Below are 20086 nucleotides of genomic sequence, written 5' to 3'. Positions count from 1 at the left end.
GTTTCAGACAACTGTTCATTTAGATCCCCTGAGTCGAAAATATAAGTGGGAAACTTTGTGTATATTTTCTGAAGGTGCAGATGGTATTGAACATGTCATCTCTTCCTCTGTGTCACAGGAAGCTCTTGGTGTCCGTGTGGAGGATATGCCACCCAGTAACACGTCACCAGTAATGCAGGAACACCCAGAGAGAACTGGTAAGGCTGCAAAGAAGTTCTGTTCTACTGTACACACTCTGAAAGGGGCTTGTCATTCTCTAGCAGCGTACTTGGCAACAAGACGCCTGGAGACACACAAAATATAACACCAACGCCAACTGTCTTTTTCACTGATTGCCATTCACAATGCAGTATGATATGGGATGTCAACACAAGACTTACTTGCTTTCACTGGGTTATTATTCATTCTCATTTGAGTAGAGCCACTATTAGCAGGCCCAGGGATTTTGTCATAGCTGCCAACAAGGGAACGTATTAATAGACATAGTATTATTCCCTAATTGAGAAATGTTAACGCCTAGCCTAGTAGTAAATGAATTACACTTGAAAGTAGGGCTGGGCGATATAGCCAAAATATCATATCATATATGGTATTTTTCAAATGTTGGACAGTATTTGATGGGATTTTATGTTTTTGATTAATAAAAGTTCTACATGTGCTTTATGACTAGTGCGTGACCCTACGGTGGCAACACATATATTCTAAATGATTTCAATGGGTCTTTCTCCATTCTGATTGTTTTACACTGTTCAACTTCAACCTAAAATCTTTTCCTGCATTTCCTGCACTCATTTGAGATCATTTCCACACTGCCACGATATGGGCAAAAATACTAGGCCTTATTTTTAACCAAATGTTGCAATTGCGATTTAGATCAAAACTTTTGGAATCATGGAAAATAGAATGTTTATTCTAATTCTATAGTTAAAATATAAATCATAGTGGGCATGTTGAATACAGTGTTTGACATGACAACGAATGAAAATGCCATGGACGAGTTATTGTGACAGGGTCGGAACCAAAGTGATGTTCCGTGTTTCCGAGGGGACCCTATAATCTTTGGCTACATTAAATCTTTATTCATGTAGCCAACATATTCATGCTTCGCCTATTCCTCTTTGATTTAGAAGATACTGTTGCGCAAACAACATGCCTCCAGCAGCACTGGTATCAGGCTGTATTAGCTAGCTACGTTTGCTCCGACTCAGTACTTTTATTAGCTAGCCAGCTATCTAGTGATTAGCATTAGTGGCTAACACGATTTAGCTTAACTTGCTAAGAAAAAACAAACTAGCTCAAATCAAATGTTATTAGTCACATGCGCCCGAATACAACAGGTGTAGACCTTACAGTGAAATGCTTACTTACAAGCCCCTAACCAACAGTGCAGTTAAAAAATACAGATAAGAATAAGAGATAAAAGTAACAAGTAAACAAAGAGGAACTGTAAAAAATCATAATGTAAACAGGGGGGTGCCGGTACAGAGTCAATGTGCGGGGGCACCGGTTAGTTGAGGTAATATGTACATGTAGGTAGAGTTAATTAAAGTGACTATACATAGATGACAACAGAGAGTGGCAGTGATGTGGAGAGGGGAGGGGTAAATATGCAAATAGTCTGAGTAGTCATTTGACTAGATGTCCAGGAGTCTTATGGCTTGGGGGTAGAAGCTGTTTAGAAGCCTCTGTTTGAGATCTAAGACACAGAAGCTAATATTGTAGTTATAGAAAGCTTGTGGATTTATATTAAGATCAAAGTGGAAACAACATTGTTGTCATCAACATTGCATGTGCTGCATTGACCATGCGGACTGATCGAAAGTGTCTCCCTCCACAGTTATTACTGTGGTAGAATGGGGGAGTGTTAATGGCTGAGGTTATTGTTTGGTCCAATAATAACCCCCAAGCCCCAACCTCGTCAGTGTTTGCAGATCTGAAGGGACTGGATAGTTGCAATATACTTAGTCTCCAAACCCTGAAGAGGTAGTGGCTAGGCGAAGGGTCAAGTTGTTGATTTAGAATTGGGCCTGTATCTCTTCTCTAATGGCCTTGTCTCCTCCAAACACTAAGGGGGTAGAGGCTAGGTGAAGGGTCTAGTTGTTGATTTGAAATCAGGCCCATGTCTCTCTCTCTAATGAACTTGTCTCCTCTCTGTGCAGATGGAAGCAGGTCCTTTGTCTCCAGGACAGGGAAGACCAGTGACCTGACCAAAATCAAGGGCTGGAGGGACAAGTTCATCAGGACCAGAGTGTCCTCTCAGAACCCCAACCGCTCTGCCTTCTGCAGCAACATGCTCGACCAGTACCTGGAGAGAGAGGCCCAGCGAATCAGAGCCTGCACCGACGTCTTCTCCCACAACCCCCTGGGCTCCGTGGCCTATCAGCTACCTGTGACCAGCACCAGCTACGTGCGGACCCAGGACAGCGTTTTGAAGATGCGCGCCCCTCCGCCTCAGCCACCTGCCTTCTGTAGACCCTGCCCCCTCTCCCGGAAACCTCTTCTGTACGCTGCTCTAAAGAAGCCCCCTCCACCTATCACCGACCACGTGACCCCTCCTAAAGCAGCCAAGCCCAAACCAAAACATGCACCACCACAAGGCAAACAGCACCATATAACACCAGCGCAGGGCAAAGGCAGATTTGGCTCTGTACTACGGCCCGTTCAGGTCTCCAACAGTAACAAAACAACTGCTGCTGAAGCTACAGCTGAGGTGAAAGTCACCAGCCCAGCACAAAGGTAAGGGCATGCTACTACAGACACGTTATACCCATGCCAAGTCATACAGTATAGACATCTATATATATATTTTATGATGAATATGAAATGAGTCTGACATTTTTCATGTGCTGTAGATGTTTGGGATTGAGCATGTCTCCTTTTTTTTTTAACCCTACAATGGACAATAAAGCTTTTTATTATACATTATCCTTGTATCAATAGGTCACTTCCAGGTAAGGGGGCAGTGAGGAGGGACACCAGCCCAGGAGGAAGCCTCTCCAGCGGGTTGAGTGGCCTTTCTAAGAACCAGCTCAGACTGGTTGGCCTCTCTAAGATCCAGCTGAAAATGATGGAGATGGAGGATGCCACCTTCTACCAGGGACACGACAGAACACACATCACTACTGAGAGGGTGGAGACGGCCCTGATGGCCCTGCTCACTGCACAGGTAGGTCTGACACACACAAACACACACACACACACACACACACACACACACACACACACACACACACACACATACACACACACACACCGTCTGATGGTCTCTCTGTCTGTACCCTTCAGGGTCTTCCTAAGATTAGAGCCCCCAAGGCCAGCCCAGTGGACGGTCCAGAGTGTGGTTCTGAGTTCTGCAGGCTGGGGTGTGTGTGTTCCAGCCTGGCCCGGGTGTCCAGGGGTCCACTCCACTGCTACAGGCCAGACTGTATGTTGGGCTGCTCCTGCTTCAAATGCAAGATCACCAAACAGACCACAGCAGCAGAGAATCACCAGAACCAGATGCTTCCTGTTTACAGTAAGTTTAAATCCAGGGTGACTGGATTTTGGGACTTGTGAGAGGGCGCCAAAGGCAAATGACTGTCTCAGAATGTACAACAATGTTGCATTCTATTCTCTTATTGACCAAATGAATGAAACAACTTGATCAACTTGAACAAGCTAATGAACGTTTCCTCCTTCTCTCCCTGTCCAGCTATGTCTAAGGTGGACCATGAGGTCCAGCCCAATCGAGGCATCCGCGTCTTTACCCTGTGGGACCTCACCTCAGGGGTGGACCCCGAGCCCCTCTTCATCCCCAAAATTGCTGCCAACATACCCATCAAGCCTCTAACCAGGATCTACCACCTTGGTTACATCCCTCGTCTCACCCCTAAGGTAAATGCCACTGTCATAGTATGCTCACAAATGGCACCCTTTTCCCTTTATAGTGCACTACTTTTGACCAAAGCCATATGGGCCCTGAACAAATGTAGTGCACTATATAGGAAACAGGGTAAAATTTGGGATACAGCCCATAGTGTCAAACTACCACCCTGAAAAGTCACAGGACTGGAGCAAATGGTGAAAATGTTGATTTCAGAAAAGATGTATATGAAAAAGATATGACAGATTGTATGTGTGTGTCTGCAGCTGCGAGAAGAGGACAAGGACCCAGTCCACAAGCACGTTGAGAGTGTGATGACGTGTGCCCGCGTCAGAGAGTTCAACACCAAACCCCCTCCCCAGATGCTGCCGCCACAGGTGCACCTATTCAACGACATTAACGGTTTCATCATCCCCAGCAGCGGAAAGGTAAGTCTGAACACGCATGCACACACTAAATAGTTATTGTCGGAATAGATGCGTCAACTTTTTATAGACCATTTAACCCACTAAGGTTGCCGTCTTCGCCCCCCACGGAAATCGAATTAGCATAATAAAACAATCCCCATAAAAATCTGTCAGTTTAAACTAGAGATATCTTGTTTTCTTTGCATTGGATGTGTCTTAATCCACTGCATTTGCCTATGTCACACTTCTGCATCTGCAGTGAAAGGTGACAGCTTGAGCGGTGTTTATCAGGCCATGAGATATCCCGAAAATCGGTCTTCGAAACAAAAATCTTCTGTTGCGTTTGAAGGATTTGGCCTACAAACTATTATGACCCCTCTACGGAAAGATGACTCTCGTGAACACGATGGTGTTCTCCGTTTTGCTCCACACGTGTCTTGGGACTCGTCTGAAGTTGGTACAGCCGATCTGCCAACTTCTGTCTGTAGCGTCCGAACAGTTTGGCCTATACATGACCTCTCTGTGGAAAAGTGAGACTCTCACGAACATGTACAACATGTACAAGTTTTGCACGAGGACGCCCACAGGCCTCACAACACTGGTCTGAAGTAGAGGTCGGCCGATTATGATTTTCCAACGCCGATGCCGATTATTGGAGGACCAACACAGCCGATACCGATTAATCGGCCGATTCTTGATTTTTTTTTATTTATTTATTTGTAATAATGACAATTACAACAATACTGAGTGAACACTTATTTTAACTTATTATAATACATCAATAAAATCTATTTAGCATCAAATAAATAATGAAATGTTCAATTTGGTTTAAATAATGCAAAACAAGGAGAAGAAAGAGAAGTGTTGGAGAAGAAAGTAAAAGTGCAATATGTGCCATGTAAGAAAGCTAATGTTTAAGTTCCTTGCTCAGAACATGGGAACATATGAAAGCTGGTGGTTCCTTTTAACATGAGTCTTCAATATTCCCAGGTAAGAAGTTTTAGGTTGTAGTTATTATAGGAATTATAGGACTATTTCTCTCTATACGATTTGTATTTCATATACCTTTGACTATTGGATGTTCTTATAGGCACTTTAGTATTGCAAGTGTAACAGTATAGCTTCCGTCCCTCTCCTCGCTCCTACCTGGGCTCGAACCAGGAACACATCGACAACAGCCACCCTCGACGCAGCGTTACCCATGCAGAGCAAGGGGCCTGCAGGAAGGGTACCAAACACTGTGTTGTTTTTTGGCAACCTTGTTATTTACGAAGTTTTTGGAATATATTCCTGTTGGAACGTTCCACAAATTATACCCACCCAGGTTGAAGTCATAAACAGCGCAATGCTTGAAGCACAGCGAAGGGCTGCTGGCAAAACGCACGAAAGTGCTGTTTGAATGAATGCTTACGAGCCTGCTGGTGCCTACCACCGCTCAGTCAGACTGCTCTATCAAATCATATACTTACTTATAATATAATAAACACAGAAATATGAGCCTTAGGTCATTAATATGGTCGAATCCAGAAACTATCATCTCGAAAACAAAACGTTTTTCCTTTCAGTGAAATACTGAACCGTTCCGTATTTTATCTAACGGGTGGCATCCCTAAGTCTAAATATTCCTGTTACATTGCACAACCTTCAATGTTATGTCATAATTACGTAAAACTCTGGCAAATTAGTTTGCAACGAGCCAGGCGGCCCAAACTGTTGCATATACCCTGACTCTGTGTGCAATGAACGCTAGAGATGTGACACAATTTCATGTTAGCAGGCAATATTAACTAAATATGCAGGTTTAAAAATATATACTTGTGTATTTATTTTAAAGAAAGGCATTGATGTTTATGGTTAGGTACATTGGTGCAACGACAGTGCTTTTTTCGCAAATGCGCTTGTTAAATCAACACCCGTTTGTCGAAGTAGGCTGTGATTCAATGAGAAATTAACAGGCACCGCATCGATTATATGCAACGCAGGACACGTTAGATAAACTAGTAATATCATCAACCATGTGTAGTTAACTAGTGATTATGTAAAGATTGATAGTTTTTTAGAATGCTAACTAGCAAACTAATGCTAGCTAGCAACTTACCTTGGCTTCGTGCTGCCCTCGCGTAACAGGTAGTCAGCCTGCCATGCAGGCTCCTCGTGGAGTGCAATGTAAGGCAGGTGGTTAGAGCGTTGGACTAGTAACCGAAGGTTGCAAAAACGAATCCCCCCTGAACAAGGCAATTAACCCCCGTTCCTAGGCCATCATTGAAAATAAGAATGTGTTCTTAATCTGACTTGCCTAGTTAAATAAAGGTGTAAAAAAATTATAATCGGCAAATCGGTGGCCAAAAATACCGATTGTTATGAAAACTTGAAATCGGCCCTAATTAATCGGCCATTCCGATTAATCGGTCGACCTCTAGTCTGAAGGTCACCCGGTGCCCGCTAAATTTCTTTATGGAAGTATAGTACCAGTCAAAAGTTTGGACACCCCTACTCACTCAAGGGTTTTTCTTTATTTTTACTATTTTCTACATTTTAGAGTAATAGTGAAGACATCAAAACTGTGAAATAACACATATGGAATTACGTAGTAACCAAAGTGTTAAACAAATCAATATTAAATCAGCAAAAAAAGAAACATCTCTTTCAGGACCCTATCTTTCAAAGATAATTCGTAAAAATCTAAACTTCACAGATCTTCATTGTAAAGAGTTTAAACACTGTTTCCCATGCTTGTTCAATGAACCATAAACAATAATGAACATGCACCTGTGGAACGGTCGTTAAGACACTATCAGCTTACAGACGGTAGTCAATTAAGGTCACAGTTATAAAAACTTCGGACACTAAAGAGGCCTTTCTACTGTTAGGTTCTTATTTTTCAGAGTAAATAACCCACGGACACTAGAGCTTTAACTAAGTTTAATTCTTCCCAAAGGTTCTGTACCGCTGTAATCAGACAGCAAAACATTTCTCACATCACAGTTATATACCTCCTACTTAAGACACTCCCTCTCTCCAATCCTTAGTTTTTGGTCTAACAGGAAAAGAGTAACAAGATCCCAAACCCTTATTACTCCCTTCGGGTGACCTGTCCTCACCTCCTGACCTCAACCCCTCCATCTAATCCACAGATGTCCATTTGTCTCCCCTGTATCAACACGGTGCTCTGCTCCCTTCCCCCAACACATTCCAACACATTCCACAGCTATCTGTCCTTCTACAGAGAACCCTTAACTTTCTCCTTTGATTCTATCATTTATTTAATATCTCAATGTTCAAAATGTCAAACCCCACACTACTGACTGTGAAAAACACCAAAAGAAAGATGCCCAGGGTCCCTGCTCATCTGCGGGAACGTGCCTTAGGCATGCTGCAAGGAGGCATGAGGAGTGCAGATGTGACCAGGGCAATAAATTGCAATGTCCATACTGTAGGACGCCTAAGACAGCGCTACAGGGAGACATGATGGACAGCTGATTGTCCTCGCAGTGGCAGAGCACGTGTAACAACAGCTGCACAGGATCGGTACATCCGAAACATCACAAGTGCGGGACAGGTACAGGATGGCAACAAAAACTGCTTGAGTTACACCAGGAACGCACAATCCCTCCATCAGTGCTCAGACAATAGGCTGAGAGAGGCTGGACTGAGGGATTGTAGGCCTGTTGTAAGGCAGGTCCTCACCAGACATCACCGGCAACGACGTCGCCTATGGGCACAAACCCACCGTCGCTGGACCAGACAGGACTGGCAAAAAGTGCTCTTCACTGATGAGTCGCGGTTTTGTCTCACCAAGGGTGATGGTCGGATTCACGTTTATCGTCGAAGGAATGAGCGTTACACCGAGGCCTGTACTCTGGAGCGGGTTCGATTTGGAGGTGGACGGTCCGTCATGGTCTGGGGCGGTGTGTCACAGCATCATTGGACTGAGCTTGTCATTGCAGGCAATCTCAACGCTGTGCGTTACAGGGAAGACATCCTCCCCCCTCATGTGGTACCCTTCCTGCAGGCTCATCCTGACATGACCCTCCAGCATGACAATGCCACCAGCCATACTGCTCGTTCTGTGCGTGATTTCCTGCAAGACAGGAATGTCAGTGTTCTGCCATGGCCAGCGAAGAGCCCGGACCTCATGTCTAGGACCTGTTGGATCGGAGGGTGAGGGCTAGGGCCATTCCCCCCAGAAATGTCCGGGAACTTGCAGGTGCCTTGGTGGAAGAGTGGGGTAACATCTCACAGCAAGAACTGTCAAATCTGGTGCAGTCCATGAGGAGGAGATGCACTGCAGTACCAGATACTGACTGACTTACTTTTGATTTTGACCCCCCCTTTGTTCAGGGACACATTATTCCATTTCTGTTAGTCACATCTGTGGAACTTGTTCAGTTTATGTCTCAGTTGTTGAATCTTATGTTCATACAAACATTTACATGTGTTACGTTTGCTGAAAATAAACGCAGTTGACAGTGAGAAGACGTTTCTTTTTTTGCTGAGTTTATTTTAGATTTTAGGTTCTTCAAAGTAGCCACCTTGATGACAGCTTTCCACACTCTTTGCATTCTTTCAACCAGCTTCACCTGGAATGCTTTTCCAAAAGTCTTGATGGAGTTCCCACATATGCTGTGCACTTGTTGGCTGCTTTTTTTTCACTCTGCGGTCCAACTCATCCCAAACCATCTCAATTGGGTTGAAGTCGGATGATTGTGGAGGCCAGGTCATCTAATACCGCACTCCATCACTCTCCTTCTTGGTCTAATAGTCCTTACACAGCCTGGAGGTGTGTTGGGTCATTGTCCTGTTGAAAAACAAATGATAGTCCAACTAAGCGCCAACCAGATGGGATGGTGTATTGCTGCAGAATGCTGTGGTAGCCATGCTGGTTAAGTGTGCCTTGAATTCTAAATAATTCACAGACCGTGCCACCAGCAAAGCACCATCACACCGCTTTCTTCATGCTTCATGGTGGGAACCACACATGTGGAGATCATCTGTTCACCTACTCTGCGTCTCACAAAAACAGGGCAGTTGGAAGCAAAAATCTCAAATTTGGACTCATCAGACCAAAGGACAGATTTCCACTGGTCTAATGTCCATTGCTTCTGTTTCTTGCCCCAAACAAGTCTCTTCTTCTTATTGGTCCTTTCAGTAGTGGTTTCTTTGCAGCAATTCGACCATGAAGGCCTGATTCACACAGTCTCCTCTGAACAGTTGATGTTGAGATGTGTCTGTTACTTGAACTCTGTGAAGCATTTATTTTGGTTGCAACTTCTGAGGCTGGTAACTCTAATGAACTTATCATCTGTAGCAGATGTAACTCTGGGTCTTCCTTTCCTGTGGCGGTCCTCATGAGAGCCAGTTTCATTATAGCTCTTGATGGTTTTTGCGACTGCACTTGAAGAAACTTTCAAAGTTTTTGAAATTTTCTGGATTGACTGACCTTAATGTCTTAAAGTAATGATGGACTGTTGTTTGTCTTTGCTCATTTGATCTGTTCTTGCCATAATATGGACTTGGTCTTTTACCAAATAGGGCTATCTTCTGTATGCCACCCCTACCTTGTCACAACACAACTGATTGGCTCAAATGCATTAACCTGTCTGGGGTATGTGGGACGATTTCGTCCCACCTACGTAACAGCTACTGAAATTCCAGTAGCGCGATTTTTGAATCGTTAGAAATACTATTACTTCAATTTCTCAAACATATGACTATTTTACAGCTATTTAAAGACAAGAATCTCGTTAATCTAACCCCACTGTCCGATTTCAAAAAGGCTTTACAACGAAAGCAAAACATTAGATTATGTCAGCAGAGTGCCCAGCCAGAAAAAATCAGACAGCCATTTTTCAAGCTAGCATATCATGTCACATAAACCCAAACCACAGCTAAATGCAGCACTAACCTTTGATGATCTTCATCAGATGACACACCTAGGACATTGTGTTATACAATACATGCATGTCTGTTCAATCAAGTTCATATTTATATCAAAAAACAGCTTTTTGCATTAGCATGTGACGTTCAGAAAACGCATAACCCCCGGCAAACTTCCGTTGAATTTACTAACAGTTTGCTAAATTACTCACGATAAACGTTCACAAAAAGCATAACAATTATTTTAAGAATTATAGATACATTACTCCTCTATGCACTCGATATGTCCGATTTTAAAATAGCTTTTCGGATGAAGCACATTTTGCAATAATCTAAGTACATAGCCCGGCATTACAGGGCTAGCTATTTAGATATCCACCAAAATCACATTTCCTATAAGAAAAATGTTCTTACCTTGCTTGTTCTTCATCAGAATACACTGCCAGGACTTCTACTTCAATAACAAATGTAGGTTTGGTCCCAAATAATCCATCGTTATATCCAAACAGCGACGTTTTGTTCGTGAGTTCTAGAATGCTTCTTCCCGGTGTCGCGCATGGCGCATTGGCGTGTCAAAAATGTCTAAATATTCCATTACCGTACTTCGAAGCATGTCAACCGCTGTTTAAAACCAATTTTTATGCCATTTATGTCGTAGAGAAGTGATAATATTCCGACCGGGAGTATGCATTGAGCCTAAACAGCCGAATAAAATTTCTCCTCAGAAGCGACTCATGCACGCGCATCATTCAAAGGTCCTCTGAGCATCCACTTACAAAAGGCGATAATCTGTTTCAACCTGAGGCTCCCTCGTAAACCTTCAGTTATTTCGCGGGCTCTGAGAGCCTATTGGAGCCCTGGGAATTGTCACGTTACAGCTAAGATCCTTACTTTTCAATAAAAAGATGCAAGACGCACGACTCCTTGTCAGACAGGGTACTTCCTGCTTGAAACCTTGTCAGGTTTTTGCCTGCCATAGGAGTTCTGTTATACTCACAGACACCATTCAAACAGTTTTAGAAAATTCAGAGTGTTTTCTATCCAAACCTGAACAATAATATGCATATTCTAGCTTCTGAGTTGGTGTAGGAGGCAGTTAAAAATGGGAACATATTTTTCCAAAATTCTCAATACTGCCCCCTAGCCCAGACAGGTTAAGAAGGAAAGAAATTCCACAAATTAACTTTTCACAAGGCACACCTGTTAATTAAAATGCATTCCACGTGATTACCTCATGAAGCTGGTTGAGAAAATTCCAGGAGTGCAAAGCTGTCATCAAGTCAAAGGGTGGCTACTTTGAAGAACCTTATATTTTATATTTATTTTCATTTGTGTAACATTTTTTGGTTACTACATGATTCCATATGTGTTATTTCATAGTTTTGATGTCTTCCCTATTATTCTACAATGTACAAAATGGTAAGAATAAAGAAAAACACTGGAATGAGTAGGTGTGTCCAAACGTTTGACCGGTACTGTATATATTTAGGGTTTAGTGCCAGAAATAAGGGGTTAAATAAATGTTGCCTGATCTTTCTTATACAGTATCTCTCAGATATAGGACAGACACTTAAGAACAAACTGCCCTTTTATGTAAAAAATGATTTTCTGTTCTATATAGTGAATCTGTTATTCAATGCTTTTGTGTGGGCTAAAAGCAGTAAGGCCAAATACATTTTTTCATTAGTCGCTCATGGGTTAAGGTGTTCATCTAGCCACTGGGGCAGACAAAGATTTTACAATGTCTTTTAAAGAGGAGGACAAAGCGATTCTCAAGGTTACTTTCGTAACCACGGTTCTCTTATAATATGAGTGCGATATGTCATGGTGGGATTCGCTTGGAATTGCTAAGTCTCGTATCCCTGTAATGCTTAGAGAAGTTCTTATGTCAAGTTTTATTAAAGTTTTATTAAAGTTTTTATTTTGGGGTGTTGCTATAGTAGTTCCCAAACTTTTTATAATCCCGTACCCCTTCAAACATTCAACCTCCAGCTGCATACCCCCTCAAGCACCAGGGTCACCGCACTGTCAAATGTGTGTTTTTGCCATCATTGTAAGCCTGCCACACACACTATACAATAGATTTATTAAACATAAGAATGCGTGTGAGTTTTTGTCACAACCTGGCTCATGGGAAGTGACAAATAGCTCTTATAGGACCAGGGCACAAATAATAATAATCAATACTTTTGCTCTTTATTTAACCATCTTACATATAAAACCTTATTTGTTCTTCGAAAATGGTGAATAACTCACCACAGGTTAATGAGAAGGGTGTGCTGAAAGGATGCACATAACTCTGCAATGTTGGGTTGTATTGGAGAGAGTCTGTCTTAAATCATTTTCCACACACAGTCTGTGCCTGTATTTAGTTTTCATGCTAGTGAGGGCTGAGAATCCACTCTCACATAGGTTGTGGTTGCAAATGACATCCGTGTCTTAACAGCACGATTTGCCAAGGCAGGATACTCTGAGCGCAGCCCAATCCAGAAATCTGGCAGTGACTTCTGACTTAAATTCAATTTTCACAGAACCGCTTCTTGAAATTTCGATGAGGCTTTCTTGTTCAGATAGCATTAGTGGACAGGAGGCAGGGCGTGAAAGGGATAACGAATCCAGTTGTTTGTGTCATCTGTTTCGGGAAAGTACCTGCAGAATTGCGCACCAAACTCACTCAGGTTTTTCGTTATATCACATTTGACATTGTCCGTAAGCTTGAGTTCATTTGTACACAAAAAAAATCATACAATGATGGAAAGACCTGTGTGTTGTCCTTTAATGCAGACCAGAGAAGAGCTCCAACTTCTTAATCATAGCCTCAATTTTGTCCGGCACATTGAATATAGTTGCGGAGAGTCCCTATAATCCTAGATTCAGATCATTCAGGCGAGGGGGGAAAAAATCACCTAGATAGGCCAGTCGTGTGAAAACCTCGTCATCATGCAAGCCGTCAGACAAGTGAATATTATGGTCAGTAAAGAAAACTAAGCTCGTCTCTCAATTCAAAAACAATTGTCAATACTTTGCCCCTTGATAACCAGCACACTTCGGTATGTTGTAAACGCGTGACATGGTCGCTGCCCATATCGTTGCATAGTGCAGAAAATATACGAGAGTTATGGGACCTTTGTCACGAGACTTTTCAATCCCAATGATAATAACTAACAGTCAATAAGCTTTGACCAATCCCCGAGGTTTGTAAGACCCTGGGTTTAATAATAATTAGGCAAAGACTCAGCTTATGCAAAGGGTCCGTAAAGTTTATTCACGAGAACGTTCTAAAGTCAAAATACAAAGAACATGTCATTTTATAACTCACTCCCTCCCTGCTTACACACATACCTACACACAAACAGTAGATAGCCTACGCACATACATACACACGAACAGTAGGGGGGATGTATCCTTCCCCATAGTTCTCACCACTGTTTATCACTACCAAGCTGGCAGTTCCATTCCCCCGAGATTAGAGGGACCTTGATGGGACTCCCTTTCCTGCCATAAGTTTCTCAGAGTTCTAGCCAGGTCTGGTTGTACACAGTTTAATTGTTCTCGGTATTTTCTTAGTCACACACACATTTCTACTTGTCTCGACCAAACCTTATTAGACTGAAGTTTATCATTCTAATTCATTATACATGTTCCAGAATCTTATAATTACTAATAGTTACGTTTGTCTAATTATTCATTATATATATTACATAATGTCATAATTACGTTTCAGGGTGGAATTGTTTAGTCATTACCTTTAATATACACTACCGTTCACAAGTTTGGGGTCACTTAGAAATGTCCTTGTTGTTTTAAAGAAAAGCAAAAAAAAAATTGTCAATTTTTAAAATAACATCAAATTGATCAGAAATATAGTGTAGACATTGTTAATGTTGTATGACTATTGTAGCTGGAAACGGCTGATTTTTAATGGAATATCTACATAGGCGTACAGAGGCTCATTATCAGCAACCATCACTCCAGTGTTCCAATTGCACGTTGTGTTAGCCTTTTAACACTGTGTACTACTCCCTTCACAGAACAGCGCAAACTGGCTCTAACCAGAATAGAAAGAGTGGGAGGCCCCGTTTCACAACTGAGCAAGAGGACAAGTACATTAGTGTCTAGTTTGAGAAACAGACGCCTCACAAGTCCTCAACTGTCAGCTTCATTAAATAGTACCCGCAAACACCAGTCTCAACATCAACAGTGAAGAGGCAACTCTGGGATGCTGGCCTTCTAGGCAGAGGTCCAGTGTCTGTGTTCTTTTGCCCATCTTAGTCTTTTCTTTTCATTAGCCAGTCTGAGATATGGCTTTTCTTTGCAAATCTGCCTAGAAGGCCAGCATCCCGGAGTCGCCTCTTCACTGTTGACGTTGAGACTGGTGTTTGAAACGGGTGTTATGACCTACTTGTTGTGTGTATGCACTGACATGTATGTGTAACTGATAGATGCGCACACACACCCAAACGCACTAAATGTTAATGTTTTTAAATGTATGTTATTCGTAAAGTCTTTTGTCTAATGTATTTTTCGTTATCTGTCGGATTCCGATAAGACTAGCAGTCGCCATTAGTGTCGGCTAATGGGGATCCTAATAAATCAAATTCAAATCTCGTAAGAACCAATGACGAGCATCTGTTGGAAGCAGACAATTCAAGTGGTGAATGAGGTGAGCTTCATCACCTTCTAAGGAGCCACTTGCCCGCCCTATGGTCTTTTTCGAGCATGCCTCTCTTCCTTGCGATCTTGCGAGCAGGGAAATGCGGCGCAATCTCTCACTTATATTTTCAGAGAACCAGGGTTTCGAAAGTAACCTTGAGTTCTCTTATTTCAAATACCCATTTTCAATATCTAACAGTGGGATATGGCCAATTCCCATATCGCAGACGTGCTCTCTGAAGCCAGAGAAGTGCCAACATAAGCAACCCTCAGAGGCTCCAATACTGAGGAAGTATTCGTCAATGAAGGTGCAGAGAGAACCATTTGGGGAAAAACCTCATAACAGAATGAGGGAAGGCCCAATACGTGGTGTCTCAAATCTCTAAGAAGAGTTGTCCTTAAACAGTGCCCAAAATTTAGCCATTCCTCTGGTGGAGTGGGACCTCAGGCCCCTCCGAAGGCAGCCAGCTTTGCTATTCTATTATACACTGAGTGTACAAAAGATTAAGGACACCTTCCTAATATTGAGATGCATTCCCCATTTGCCCTCAGAATAGCCTCAATTCGTCAGGGCATGGACTCTACAAGGTGTTGAAATCGTTCCACAGGGATGCTGGCCAATGTTGACTCCAATGCTTCCCACAGTTGTATTAAGCTGGCTGGATGTCCTTTGGGTAGTGGACCATTCTTGATACACACAGGAAATTGTTGAGTGAAAAACCCAGCAGCGTTGCCGTTCTTGACACAAACCGGGCAGCCTGGCACCTACTACCATACCCCGTTCAAAGGTACTTAAATATTTTGCCTTGCCCATTCACACTCGATGGCACACATGTACAATCCGTGTCTCAATTGTCTCAAGGGTTAAACATCCTTTTTTAACCTTCTCCTCCCCTTCATCTACACTGATTTAAAGTGGATTTAACACGTGACATCAATAAGGGATCATAGCTTTCACCTGGATTTACCTGGTCAGTCTGTGTCATGGAAAGAGCAGGTGTCCTTAAATGTTTTGTACACTCCTTGTAATTAAATATAATAGCTTCCACTGACAAGATCATCGTTGAGGAGAGAGGGGCCTAACCTTGCAGGTGGGAGTCCAGGGAGCGAAGAGCTGGTTGCTATGCCTAAAGCTCTCTTTCTATCTAAGTAGTTACTGGACATAAACGGTGGAGTTGTTCTTCCTCCGTGGAAGTGAAGGCGACGGGTGGAAAGCCAAAGGCTCTAAGGTGAGACTGCTTATACTACCGTCTGGGCAAGTAGGGAATTCATTTCGAGTTAGCTACTGTAGCAATCCTTATGCTACCGTATGTGCAGGTAGAAATGCTAGTGTGTGGTTAGCTTGCTTTTCAGCAAGCTTGCCAACTTAATTTATGCCTTGCGGCGTGGGTTAACCCAGTCTCGATATCTAGCCATGAAGCTAGCTAACGCGGGTAGAAAATAAATTCTACTTGAAGCTGAAACTTTCCTTTTGGTCAGTTGGTCAGTACAAAGGACGAGCTGAAAATCCTGCGTTCAATGGCGTAAGCACGGCACACCTGAGAACACTTAAGCAGGAAGACCGGGATCAAGTCGTCCTGAGGAGAGCTTCCAGAGAGTAGTTCTCTTTGCAAGGAAGATAGGTGAGAATGACCAGAGGGTGGGCAAGTGGCTCCTTTATAAGGAGGTGAGAGGCTCACCTCGTTCACCACTCAAGCCGTTCGTCTCAAACATTGGTTCTTCCGAGACAGTGATTCAGAGCGAATCCCATCGTGAGATATCGAAACAAGTATTTGGAAGATAACTATTCTGGTCATTTATAAGAGTTAGTCCCTCTCATTAATGTATAACTTATTGATTTTCCTGTCTTTGCAGAAAAAGATTGCTGCCATCCTCTCACCTCAAAGTAAACCAGGTAAGCGGGTACCTGAAACCAGAGTGCGAATTACGGGGAAGCCAGGAAGAGCTAAGCTCCCCTGAATAAGACATGAGCTCCTTTTAAAGGCAACAAATGTAAAACTTTGAGACGCGCACCGACATCAAGACACATTCATCTCATCGGAGAAAGCATCTGAGTGCGCAAAACAGAGTCCCTCAGTATGTGTAGCCAATGTATCTGATGATGTCTGGAGAAAAATAATATAACATGTCATACTCTTTTCGGACAGACAGCAAATTGAAGGAAAATGGTTAAAGGGTAACTCAACCCCAATTTTAGCCTTTGCCCAACCCCTTCAAATAAAAAATGAATACATTCAGGTGAAAAGCCGTGGGTGGGGGGGAATTGCTCATAAGTATTCATTTTGGGGGTGTGTATACGTAGTTGTACCTGATCCCAAAATGTTCTCACTAAAGCATACTTACCAGAAGTCCACTGGCACGCTCTGATAACAAAATGATGTGCATCGCGAAACAAATACGGCTCTGGACAGTTAGCTCAGTGGTAAGGCGCAGAGTTCCTGACATCTATTGCCACTTGTGGTGTAAATTTAAATTGGAATCCCCATGGGGCGCAGAAAAAAAATCTTTAACGTGGACTCACATTTATTTCAGTATTGTGTTGGGAAGAAAAGTTCAATCATCACCTTAAATGAAGATTAGGGGCTCAATTCAGTCCAACCCGCACTGCACAATTTACTAAATAGCTCTTTTTCCAATGATCAAATGAACTCAGATTGGTCTTCAGTACTGTATAAAAACCGTCAACTACTACCAGGGTGACTGCTCTCACGGGTATGCTTTCACTTTTCAGAATTAGAAGGATGAATATTGTAAAGAAAGGATTTGGAGAGGAAAAAGACATCTGCCCCATGTGGGATTAGAACTGGCAGCTACTGAACTCTAAGCCTGCTGAACTGTTTTAGCGGTTGGGGGAAAAAATACATGTTGACATGACCAACATATTCATCCATTTCTTGTTACGATGGATGTAGTTAACGAATATAAACCGTATAATTGTTACGATGAGCGAAGGGGGGGAACCCAAGAGCGGACTCAGAAGAGGAAGCCGGGATGAATGCACAACAAGGTTTATTGATCAGAGAAATGGGGAGTGCTGAACCGGGATAGCTCAGATGACTTGCAAAAACCAGGAGTGTAGAGTGAGGTTGGAGTTGGCTGAGTGGAACAGGTCCTGAGGGGAATCCAAGGTAATGGTGGTGAGTGATATCCAGAGCAAGGTGGTTGGTGGTGAGATGTGGAACAGGAGACAGGAGCAAGAGAGGTAACTGCAAGGAGAGGACAAAAATGGTGTAAGGCAGGAAAATGAGCAAAGCAGAGCAACAGGATCTTGAGAATAGACAAAAGGCTAGACTGATACTGACTGAGCAGAGATTACGATCTGGCAGAGTGGAGGTGGCAGAAAAGAGTATATGTAGAGGTCTTGATTTATGGGATGATTTGCAGCTGGTAGGGATCTGCTCTGACTCCAGCACACCTGTCTCCAACCACACCAAGAGCGAGAGAATACAGGGGGAGAACTGCAAGTTAGGACGACACCGGATGGACACCAGAGGGCGTAGTGGGAGCAGATGTGACAGTACCCCCCCTCTACGGACACCACCTGGCGCACGACCCGGCTTGTCTGGGTCTGAGGTGTAAAAATCCTGTAAGAGGGAGAGATCCAGAATGTGACAGGGCACCCAGCTATGCTCCTCAGGCCCGTTATCCTTCCCACCCGTGGCTCTGACGGCGCACATCCAAGAGCTGCCGGACCGTATAGGCAGGATGGTTGTCGATAAGACGGGGGTGGAGGAGCAGCTGCAGGAGGGGACAAGGGACTGGAACAGACTGGTTTGATTAATGATACATGGAACGTGGGGTGAATTTTGAGAGTCAGGGAGTTTTAGATGAACAGCAGAGAGGTTTATGACTTTATCAATTTCAAAGGGGCCAATGAATCGAGGAGCTAGTTTTTTTTAAACCACTTTCAGAGGCAAGTCCTTCAAATAAAGCCATACCCTTTGGCCTGGGGTGTAGAGTGGAGCTGCAGCACGACGACGGTTAGCCTTGGATTGGATCCTAGCGGAGGCATGAAGTAGGGCAGCCCGGGCCCCCCTCCAGGTGCGACGACAACGGCGCATGTGGTCCTGAACTGAGGGCACCGCTACTTCAACCTCTTGGGCAGGGAACAAGGGAGGTTGATAACCCAGAGCACACTCAAAGGGAGACATACCTGATGAGGCGTTGATGAGGGTTTTGTGGGCATACTCCACCCAGGATAGCTGGGCACTCCAGGAGGAAAGGTTAGCTCAAGTAACAGCTTATAGCAGTTTCCAACTCCAGGTTAGCCCGCTCGGTCTGACCATTGGTCTGGGGATGATATCCAGATGAAAGGCTGACCTTAATACCCAGAGCTGTGCAGAAGGCTCTCCATACCTGGGATGTGAACTGGGGTCCTCTGTCAGAAACAATGTCACTGGGGATTCCATGCAGCCGCAAAACATGGGATACCAGCAGGTCCTCAGTCTCCCTGGAGGACAGAAGCTTGGAGAGGGGAATGAAGTGAGCCGCTTTAGAAAATCGGTCAATAATAGTGAGGATGACTGAGTTACCATTTGATGGGGGAAGCCCAGTGACAAAGTTCAAAGCTGTGTGTGACCAGGGGTGACTAGGTATGGGAAGAGGACGAAGCAGACCAGATGGAGTTTTTATTCCAGGCACAGACTGAGCAGGCTGATATGAATTCCCGAGTGTCTCTCTCCATGGTGGGCCACCAAAATCGCTGACGCAGGAAGGCGACTGTCCGGTTCATGCCAGGGTGACAGGTGAGGTGAGTAGAATGGGCCCATTTGAAGATCAGAACAAATTGAATCTGGCACAAGAGCCTTACATGGGCCGTTTCTAGGTTCAGCTGAGCCCGACGAACACGAGACTCAATCTCCCAGGAGACAGCAGCAACGATGCAGGAGGATGGCATAATGGTCTCAGGCTCGGAACTTTTGTTGTCTGCGGTGAACTGACGAGAAAGGGCATCAGGCTTGGTTTTCTTAGATCCAGGGCGATAAGTGAGTGTGAAGTTGAATCTTCCAAAAAACAATGCCCACTTGGCCTGCCGAGAGTTGAGACTGTTAGCGGTCTGGATGTAGGCTAGAATTTTATGATCCGTCCACACAATGAAGGGAAGTGCTGAACCCTCTAACCAGTGACGCCACTCCTCAAGAGCCAGCTTAACCGCCAAGAGTTCCCAGTTGCCTACGTCATATTCTTTGCAGGTGAGAGCTTGCGGGAGAAGGCACAAGGATGGAGCTTCTGATCTGCGGGAGAACGTTGAGACAGAACTGCACCTACCCCGGTGTCGGAAGCATCC

General features: G+C 43.8%; 1 protein-coding gene across 2 annotated transcripts in view; it reads left to right on the top strand.

Annotated features, from left to right (window-relative positions):
- Nucleotides 1–20086, top strand: part of LOC115174491 (MAX gene-associated protein-like) — a 29017-nt gene that overhangs the window by 540 nt on the left and 8391 nt on the right. The window contains exons 2-8 of one of the 2 annotated variants that reach the window (XM_029733069.1): nucleotides 119–197; nucleotides 2160–2736; nucleotides 2941–3166; nucleotides 3286–3514; nucleotides 3692–3873; nucleotides 4129–4290; nucleotides 16654–16693. In XM_029733069.1, coding sequence (XP_029588929.1) covers nucleotides 119–197; nucleotides 2160–2736; nucleotides 2941–3166; nucleotides 3286–3514; nucleotides 3692–3873; nucleotides 4129–4290; nucleotides 16654–16693 — 1495 coding nt within the window. Of the gene's footprint in view, nucleotides 1–118; nucleotides 198–2159; nucleotides 2737–2940; nucleotides 3167–3285; nucleotides 3515–3691; nucleotides 3874–4128; nucleotides 4291–16653; nucleotides 18234–20086 lie in introns of those variants that run through there. The other variant, XM_029733068.1, reaches the window with a different exon arrangement.

This window comes from Salmo trutta, chromosome 35 (assembly GCF_901001165.1).
Source record: "Salmo trutta chromosome 35, fSalTru1.1, whole genome shotgun sequence".
In the NCBI taxonomy this organism is placed as follows: domain Eukaryota; kingdom Metazoa; phylum Chordata; class Actinopteri; order Salmoniformes; family Salmonidae; genus Salmo; species Salmo trutta.
The sequence above is the reverse complement of the archived record's forward strand: the minus strand, read 5'-3'. Positions and strand labels throughout refer to the sequence as shown.